The following is a 10,723-nucleotide window of genomic DNA, read 5'->3' as shown; positions in this document are numbered from 1 at the left end:
GAGTGCTAGTGGGGGATACTCTGCTTAAAATTTATTATCTCAAATCATTTGGCACAATTTAATATTCTTGAGAGCGAGAGTTCGGTTTATCATCTTACTGAAATTCTTTAGATTAAACTTTTTGATAGGTAAGTGAATTAAGCACTCGTTTCAAAATTATTATGGGTGCGTTTAGTTCACGCTAAAATTAGAAGTTTGGTTGAAATTGAAACCATGTGACGGAAAAGTTGAAAGTTTGTGTGTGTAGGAAAGTTTTGATGTGATCGAAAAGTTGGAAGTTTGAAGAAAAAATTTGAAACTAAACTCGACCTATGTCGAAATTATTGACATAGTTTTGGTACTACCAAACATTATCGTCACATCTCTACGACTCTATCAGCCCAAAATTTAAAGAACATCAGAGATTTCGGTACCCAAATCTTAGTAATTATACTTTATTTTTTAAATATAACATTATTAACTTTTAAACATGATATTTCATCATTTGCTTTGTTTTATAAAAAAAGTTATATAAGCATTATTTATGTTGTTTCTACTTTTTATAAATACATATATGTATTTTTATTTTGTTTTTACATACTTTATCATTAAAGATATTTCAAGTATGACTTATATGTTCATATATTTATATCAAATTTTTAAACAAGATGAAAAAATAAATGTCTTGTCTAGAAATGAATGACATAATTTCTGCTACTATAGAAATGAATTGGAGTTGTCATACTTCCCTCTTGTCCTCCTAGCGAGTCTGTGCCCTCCATCCAAGTGAGTTATACTCCATCCGTCCTATAATATAAGGGATTTTGGGTGAATGTGACACATGCTAGTATGCTGAATCTGGATATTGTGGGACAGAGAGAGTACGTTATTGTATTCTTAATCACCTCCTAGTCTATCGTTTGTTGTATCGTTTTGACTTTTTTTCTAATTAAACTTCTTTTAGTTTGATCAAGTTTATAAAAAAAATTACAATATTTTGACACAAAACAAATATATTATCGAAATATATTAATTTCTATATGTTATTAAATATTTCTATATTAAATTTAAAGAATTTTAATTATAAAAAAGGTAAAAATAATTTATAATATAAATCGGAAGAAGGCTAATTACGACCGGTCACGTACGGGTGCATTAAAAAGGAAAACAGAAGGAATACGTTATCAAACCAAACCACCCCCCACACTGGTGCTACTGGCCTTAATTAGGACTAGGGCCATGGCATCGGCCACGTTTGCGATAGCTTAAAATCGATTTGAATATTTGGGAAGACGCGAGCGGCGTGGGAAACGTCCGCGTGCACCGTGCAGCTCGTCTCATTCGTCTCGGTTTCCCCTGCTCCTCCAAATCGCGACGTCGACGTGCACCGATGCACGGTGTGCCGGGGCGGCTCGTGTTGTGCGTGATTTTATTTCATAATAATGCTGACTCCAAACTCCTAACTGCTCAAGTCCAGCTATATCTGATTTGCATTGTTGACATAACAACTTTTCGTTAGAGGGGAATACATTTATGTGCATATAAGTTTTTCCTGTTTACATCGCGTACACCAAGAAATAAATTATACTAAAAATGTTAGAAAAACCCATACATATAATTTTAAGGAATTTGCTATATTCTTTTAGTACTTAGTACTTGCCAGACTCATTATATTTTAGTTGTAATAAAAAAAATAAAAGTTTCGACAGATTTGAAAGTAAAAAATATGTTAGAATTTCATCGCTCCCTATTTATAATGAATTTGTAGGTATGACTTTATACATATTTATAAAACTACTGAAAGATTATATACATTGTTTTAGAATTTTTTAATCATATTTTTTAATTGATGTATATGATACTTATAAAAAATAATTATGTGTATAGGATATATCTCTGATTAGAGATACTAGCAAACAAATTAGCGGAGGTGAAATTTCAGTATCAATTTTAGACCGATATAGGTATCGTCTTCATCATCGATCTTTGTCATCGTGAATTATCCGAAGCCATCGTTTCTCTTATTCGCGATATAACAGAGAGCCTCGTAATTAATTCTTCCTCACCACCAGGATCTGTTTGATGTTAGAAAAGGGTAACGATCGAGCTCTTGATTCTGAATTGAACCACGTGTACTCCCAAAAGCTAGGGGAGAATAAAAAGGAAAAACAGAACAATATCTGCAGTACGACTCTGGGGAACTGTGGCCATGCGATTCACACGTCCATTTGTGATTTGTGTGCCTCGACTTCCGATCTCTCACGTCAGTCCGTGATTTGTAAGAGCAGGTACAATAGCAGATAATAGTAGACTATTAGTCAACTATAAACATATTTTAATAAGATAAAAGATAAGAGAGAAGAACATCGGACTATAGATCTATAGTCAGCTGCAGCACGGACTCTAAAACACAATGTGTGTATAAGAGCAAGGTCAACAAGAGAGCCAACTGCTGGCTCCAATTAGTGTCCATGTCATCTATAGTACTAGACATTATAGTCCATATGTACCATGAAGAAATTTTATGTTTACTCAACATAAATATTTTATTATTTTTGTGGGTCCCACAGTCTTATCGTGTCTCTTCTTTCTTTCTCTCAGCTTCTCTTCCTTTCTTTACTTCTCTTCGTTTCTTTTGCCTGCATATGCAAAGTATGCAGCGATGAAGGTTACAGCCAAGCCTGCCAGGGATACAGGCGACGAGTGCGACGATGGACGAGGCTGGTCGCCGCGGCGGACGTAGAAGACGGCGGGCGCAGGAGACGGCCGTGGTGGACAAGGCGGATGCAACTGACGACAGGGGACACTGGTGGAGAAGTGCTTTTTAGTCCCGGTTCGTAACCCCCTGTAGTCCCGGTTTTCTAACCAGCTGACCTTGGAGATGATTTCTAACCGGGACTACGAATCCGGAACTAAAGATCGCTATCTTTAGTTTCGGTTCAAATAACCAGGACTAAAAATCAATCTTTAGTCCCGGTTGGTGAGATGGTTGGTAACACCAACCAGGACTAAAGATATTTTTTCTTTTTTTTCTGTTTTTAATATTGAATATTGATTTCACACCATCCCCTCCCATATCCAAATCATCACATATCACAGAACATCTCCAAATCCTCAAATCCTCAAACAAATCATCTCCAAATACATCACAAACTCTTAAAAAAATTGCATCACAGGGTTCTAAAAAATTCATCACAGATTCACATCTCACACAAAAATGCATCACAGATTCACATCTCAAAAAAAAAGAAAAAAAATCCGGCCGGCGGGCACTGCCGCCTCCCCTCCGCGCCGGCCGGTCGGCCGGCGTCGCGCTGCCGCCCCCGCTGCCGCGCGGCCCCCCGCGCCGCCGCGCTGGTCCCCGCCGAGCGGCCCCCGCGCTGCCGGCGCACAGGCCGCCTCCGCGCGGCCCCCCGCGCCGCCGCGCGTCCCCCGGCGCCGCCGCGCAGCCCCCCGCGCCGGCGCGCCGGCCGCCCGTCGCGCAGGCCGCCTCCGCGCCGGCCACCCGCCGCCGCCGCCGTGGCGCTGCACGCTTTCTGCACTGTGGGTGAAGGAAAAAAGGAAGGAGAGGAGGGGAGTTAGAGATAAGGAAAGAGATAAGAAGTTAGAGAGGAAAAAAAAGAGATAGAGGGAGGAGTTTGTTGTGTGGACGGGAAAAGAGGATCGGTACTATGGATTATATAGTGTGTTTTGATTTTTATTCCCGGTTAGTATCACCAACCGGGACTAAAAATAAGTTTTTAGTCCCGGTTGGCGTTACTAACCGGGACTAAAGATCCTAGGGCCCTGACACGGCCTGACATGGAATCAACCGGGACTAAAAATGAACTTTAGTCCCGGTTGGAGTTACCAACCGGGACTAAAGATGATTTTTAGTCCCGGTTCGTAACAACAACTGGGACTAAAGATCTTCCTCTTATTAACCGGGATTAAAAATCATTTTTAGTCCCGGTTTTTAATGGAACTAGGACTATTGTGGATTTGGGTCGACCGACCAAAGATGGTTTCTCTACCAGTGGGACGCAGGCGATGATGGCGGCCATGGCAGCTGTGGCGGACGAGGCGGACGCACGCGACGGCGAGTTGGCGACTGCTGTGGTGGATGACGACGAACGCATGCGACAGCGACGAATGCAGTGGACCATAGTGGCGGCCATGGCGGATGATGATGGATAGGCGACAGCCACGACGATGGCTGCGGAGGACGGGGCGATGGTCACGGCGGACGCCGCCGCCGCCGACGGTCGCAGTAACTGAGGCGGACGCCGGTGATGACGCCAACCTTGGCGGAGGAGGGGGACGCACACAACGGTTACAACGGCGGTGGACGACGACGATGGGCACGGCGGCTATTGCGACGAACTTAGACACGGATGATCGGTACAAGGGGCCCCAGAACCTTGGGCGGAGCGTGCAGCTGGGCGACAAATTAGTCGCCCGCTCGCGCTCGCGCTCGACCCCTCTCTCCTCCACGTAATCGCAAAATCCGAGCTGGCGTTCTTATCGTCGATTATTGTACCCGCTCTAACAGGTGGGACCATATATTAATATTATAGTAAGCAACTATTGTATAAATTAACTATTAGATTAGCTATAAATAAATTGGAGCTAGTAGTAGGCTATACTATTAAACTTCAGTTCTGATCTCTTGCTGCATACTTGATCATGTGGTTAATTAGCGTTGCCGAGATGCGTAGCCCGGTTGGCCTAATAAACCAAAGTAAAAGCCTATATTTAAATTTTCAAAATTGAAATTGCAGATGGTTTTAAGATATTTTCAATATACTTTTTTTCTAGTATTGACTTCTAAGTTGATACGAACAAATATATAAAAAGTTGTACCTATAAATTAACTCTTTATTTTCTGTTTAAGCTTATTAGGAATTATGGACAACCAATAAGGCTCCAAATGATGTTCAGAAGGGTAACTTTACCATCCTTAAAAAAGTATATCGGGAGATACCATACTTTCTAGTGTAAAAATTTAGTATCTCTGGATACTTAGTACTTCGATGTACCAAAAACTAAAAACTTTAGTGTAAAATTTATATACCTCGAGGTACTTTTTAAAGTAACATAAAATTTCTCTTTTCGGAAGCTTTCCCGGCCGTTACCCGACGGGGTTAGTATGTTTTCAAAATTCAAATCAAACCATGGCTAATGACGGTATATAACATTTAAGTTCTTGTAGAGTATAATGACGGTCAATAACATTTAACCATAGCTAAAGTTTTTCTCTCCTACTAGTTATAGGTCCACGCGTTCAACATTTTCTTTATTCACTTTAGTGGAGGATTTGGATCAAATGGATTGTTGGTTTTTAAAATGATTGGTTTTCTTGAGAAGTCAAAGTCAGTTTTATTTTTTTTAGAGTGGACGGTTTTTATGGAAGAATAATCTGGTGCGCATAGTACATACTTCCTTCGTCCCATAAAAAATCAGCATAGTAATATACCATATCCTAGCACTATAAATTTAGATATACGTATATTTAAATTCGTTGTATTAGAACGTATCACATCCATTTTTTTTTTGACGGAGCGAGTACTCCATATATCAACATATGCTAAATATGCGCATGGAGGAGTCGGATTAGAGCAGGTACAATAGCAGGCTATAAACCAGCTGCAAATATATTTTAAGGAGATAAATAAGGAGAGAGAAGAGCAGTGGGCTACAGATTTGTAGTCAGCTGTAGCACGAACTTCAAGACGTAGTGTGTGTGACAGGTAGGAACATGTATTAATAGTGTAGTATGTAACTATTGTATGGATGAGCTATTAGAATGGTTATAAATAAATTGGAGCTAGTAGTTAGCTATCCTGTTAAACTTGCTCTTAGCTCCGATTTTTGCGACCCTTGTCACAATCACAGTTGATCGAGTACCAAACTTTCCATTCGTGGATTCCGTTGGTGGCGTTTTTTCCGAGGGTAGTTGGATTCATCCACAGGATGATGCAGACGTGTCAGCTGCTACTATCGTATTGGCAGGCAGTACAATCAACACTTATCCAGACATTGTAGCACATAAGTACTCCTGCTCCTACCACAACAAAAAAAAAAAATAAATTTGAACAAATATTTATCCAGATTCATCCTCAGAAGTTAATTTTTTATGGGACGGTATGTATATTTTACACCTTCAATAAAAATCATTTTTTATTTATAAACCTTTATCTTATAAACATGAAAAATACCATATCAAAATCATAGCTAGAATTGATTTTATAAGATCATAACTATCACAGGTTGGAATGACAAGCACATCAAGGTAGAATCAAATGCTGGCTCTAGACACGTACTCCCTCTGTCAAAAAAAAAAAAAAAACCCAATCCCAGTGTTGTGGAAGACGGAATACGGATGTCGGACGGGGAGAGTACCGCCAAACGATTAATCGGAATACGGATGATTAGTCGGAATATGACGGAAATTTAACGTTTTGCAAATATAAGTACATAGTTAATAATAGTTTGTCCTTTTAGAGGTAATTAAATCCATATGAACACATTCTAGTTTCCTAGTATATATATTTAAATAGAACAACCATAACATGACATTAACGTAACATACACGTACTAAAGTTAATAATGCAAAAAATATCATAATGCATATTTATGCATTAACTAGTGGTAGGTTCAGTTTATAATGCCTGCCATTGCTGCTATAACAAATTATATATAATAATACCATGATAATTTGCATTACACGTTATTGAAATCTTATACTAGTATTAGTGCATTTGAAAAATATTTGGTCTTCAAAGAGATTAATATAGTAGTACATGCATGCTGTACAGGAGTATGAGAGAAGACAACTAACAGGATAGGCTATTGTGCGTGGGCTGGGCCCAGTGAATTTGATCATGCCCGATTATATACTGCCAATACGGCCGATTAGTCGGAAAAACGCTGGATTAATCGGTAATAACAGGAATTACGCGTTTTTGGACGACTAATGAGGACCGTTTTGCCAAAATGTGACGGACTGCTTACCGTCACCGTTTTAACGGGCGTCATAGCGGCCGTACCAACCGTCTTCCACAACACTGCCCAATCCTGAGTTTAAAACTGGACACAGTTTTTTTTCGAGACGGAGGGAGTATGCCTTAGGCTGTATTCTTAACTCAAAGTTCCCAACCTTCGTCTCTCGTTTCTCACATGCAAATTTCCCGAATTATTAACCGGTATATTCTTTTAAAAAAATGTATAAAAAGTTGCTACAAAAAGCCATATTAAATTATTTTTAAAATTTCTTTAGCTAATACTCCATTTATCATATTTTAACTATCGTTCCATTAGGTTAGGCGCTCCTAACCCCTTCGGAATTTCTTTAGCTAATATTTCTTCCGTTTCACAATATAAAACTTTCTAGTATTGCCCATATTCATATATATGTTAATAAATCTAGTTACATATGAAACAGATGAATTACTTCATTTATCATATTTTAATTATCGTTCCATTAGGTTAGGCGCTCCTAAGGGCAAGTACTGTAAGCCTCTACATGTTGCCCCTAAATTTGCCACATAAGATTAGGTGATGAGTTGGAGGAGAGAAGTTAGGAGAGAGAGAATGAGCCACCTCTCATGAAAGGGGCAACCTCCACATAATCTCCAAGAAAAATACAAGATGATGTGAGAGTAAACTAATATTGGGGTTTGTGTACTAGAGGTGGCATGTTGTACTTGTTACCTCTTAATTAATGAGAATATGACATGATTTAAATTAGATGTGGTAATCAACTCCATTATAAAACTTGCCCTAACCCCTAACCCCTTCGGAAGAACGCGACCTTTAATAAGCTCAAGGAAACAAACCCAGGCAATTCGGCCGTTCAGTTCTTAAAGGCCCATCCACTATACGTGCCAGGCTATGTAGGCCGTAATCCGGGCTTTCGACGCGTTGAAGTCACTAGTTAGCCCATAAGTATACGGGCCTTGGGTCACCCTAACCTTGGCAACCCAGCCGGACGAGGATACAGACCCAGCGTACGTAAGACGTACCTAAACAATTCTTACAAACTTGTATGAACCGTTTGATTTAGTTAACTAAATTTTTTTAAAAAAACAAGATTTAATCACATCATGATACGTCAGGATTTGTAAAATGTTTGTACAAGAAAGTTTCCATATATCTTTTCCCTGCTGTGGAAATTACTACTCCATGAAAAGAGCTAGGCTAGGACCAAACTATTTTTTTTTCTGCTTTCTACTTAAAAGCTCAGCTGGTTTCTATAGACTAGCTATACTGTGGGTGACATGTCTTCACTGTCATGCATATCTATATCCAAAAGTCAGAATGAAACTTATATATAGACGTAATTTAAGACGGTAAAATCCCGCTTATATATAGACCAGCTTAAAGAAATAATAGCGGATGCTCTGACCGTCTATATGTGATAAAATAAGCAGACAAACAAAGGCCATCTAGAAGAGAGACATACTTTTTCGAACTGAAAAACCCTTTTCAAAAGATCATGGAAGTAAACCGGCAATGCAGACAAAATAAGGCGTGTTTACGAGCGTAGAGGAATTAGGCCTCGTTCTTTTTCTAATTAAGATGAGATTCTATCTCAATTTGTGTTAGCACGCCTTTAAAACGGTTGAACGGTACAACGTTACTTTAAAATATCAAATAAATCTATTTATTAATAAGTTGTAATAATTAAAATTTAGTTAATCACGCGCGCTGATGACTTTTTTTGCATGTCCCTTATTTAATCTTAATTTTAATCTTACTCTAAACACAAGTGATACTTGTTCTTTGCGTCTCAGCTTATTACAAGAGTTACATATGAAAAGATAAAACTGCTTTCGTAACATGAAAATAATCTAGGACTATTATAGCATATTCTCGTACCCAGCGGCCCAGCGTCGTACTCTATCCATCAGCTGTACTAAAAAAAAAACTATTTTTACGTGCGATTAAAATTAATTTTTCACATATAGCTGCCAGTAACGTAAACAATCATCGTTCCACCGTCATCGAATATAACTCAGATAACACAAAATCAACAAAAATACCTTGGGAAGTGGATCACGGTTTCAGAAGTCAACGTTCAAATATCATATCCACGCCATGTTAGTTTGCGTGCATATGTAATCTAGTGACCAAAATCTGCATTCTACTATTGCGTTCACCGCCTATAAATACCGTTGCCTAGCGCTGTCACAAATCCAACACAAATTCCATCTCAGCATTTTCTCCAGTTTTTCTCCTACTCTTAACTCGCTTGATCAGCGTCAAATCTAACAGACAGATCCATCGATGGCTGCTTCCGAATTCCGATCCGGCCGTCGTGCCGCCGCGCTCGTCGTCGTGATCTGCGCCGTCCTGCTGCTGTCCTCCGCCGTGGAGCGGGCGGCGGCGCAGGTGCCCTGCAGCAAGTGCGACCACGCGTGCAAGAAGTCGTGCAAGGGCTACGGCCGCGACTCGTCGTGCAGCCTCCCCTGCGGCGACCCATCCAACAAGGCCGGCTGCGAGAGCTGCCTGGACGCCTACTACCTGAAGTGCCTCAACTACTGTGGCCAGTCCTGCCGTGTGACCTGCACCAGCGGCTGAAAAAAACCGTTCACGCTTCAATTCGTCTCTGAGCTCACGGCGCCGGCCGCCGTCGTGAAGCCTTTTGATGTGTCACGTAAATGTATGTACTGTCTCGATCATATGTAGTTCTGTTACTTTCTCCGTTTCATGCATATTGTAAGTTATTTTTGTTTTGTCCTATTTCAGAGTACTCCTTCGTCCCAAAAAATTCAATTAAGGAGGGGTCACATCCCGACCCCTTCTAGGATGATGAATCTGGATAAAGAGTAGTCTAGATTCATAGTCCTAGGAGGAGATATTGAGTTTTTTTTTTTGGAACGGAGGGAGTAGTTTGTCACTACTAGTACTCTATTAATTCAAATAAGCTAGCGCGTGGTGATGCACGCAGCAACGCGTTGGCTCGGCTCGAGCTCGACTACAGAGCTTGATTTTTAAGTAAAACAATATATATTTCAAAGATAATCTTTTAAAAATAATTAATTTCTAGTTCATCATATTAATAGAAGAGGAAAAAAGAATAAAATAAATATATGATGTCAATATAAGACATACAAATAATATATTTGATCTCCTAATTTATTAAATAACAACAAAAATTCATATATTATTAGGCTCGTTGGAAGCACGAGCTCAGCTCGATAAAGCTCGCGAGCTTAGGGGGAGGCTCGGGCTCGGCTCGTTTGGAGCTCGAACCGAGCTTGAATCGAGTCTAGAACGAGTCAAGCTCGAGTTTTCGAGTTTTTTGACAGCCCTACGGCCGGGTCGGCTGCAAGATGTGTTGGGGGCGGTAAGCGATGTATCAATGGCTTAATGCTTTGTTTCGTTAATTGAAACTCTTATCGACGTCTTCCATTTTCTCACTGCTGCGTAAGCGAAACTGGCTACATTCTTTGGTGAGCTCGATTCTCCGATTATCCTTGTAAAATTTAATTAATCACACTTCGAGCGCTATTTATATGGGGGAAGTTTTACCGTGCTTAGTGCTGACCGTTTATCACATCCGATCAATCCAATATTGGCTAATATTTACCTTTGCCTTTTTAAAGTGGGTCAATTGGATCTATATTATTACAAATGTGTCATTCTAGAGAAATATCATTACTATTCGTCTATTCGTATCCATATCATTCGAACACGAACAAAATTAAAACCATGCTATCGCCATCACATTTTCTATCACATATCCTTTTCTTTCCTTCTC

General features: G+C 39.8%; 1 protein-coding gene across 1 annotated transcript; it reads left to right on the top strand.

The window, feature by feature from the left end:
• Positions 1-9,183: 9,183 nt before the first annotated feature.
• Positions 9,184-9,713, top strand: LOC127769069 (uncharacterized). The gene has a single exon (XM_052294774.1). The coding sequence runs from the start codon at positions 9,247-9,249 to the stop codon at positions 9,538-9,540; it is 294 nt and encodes a 97-aa protein (XP_052150734.1). The 5' UTR covers positions 9,184-9,246; the 3' UTR covers positions 9,541-9,713.
• The last annotated feature ends 1,010 nt before the right edge of the window (positions 9,714-10,723 follow it).

Source organism: Oryza glaberrima, chromosome 3 (genome assembly GCF_000147395.1).
Source record: "Oryza glaberrima chromosome 3, OglaRS2, whole genome shotgun sequence".
NCBI lineage: Eukaryota > Viridiplantae > Streptophyta > Magnoliopsida > Poales > Poaceae > Oryza > Oryza glaberrima.
This window is presented reverse-complemented; position numbering and strand designations above follow the sequence as displayed.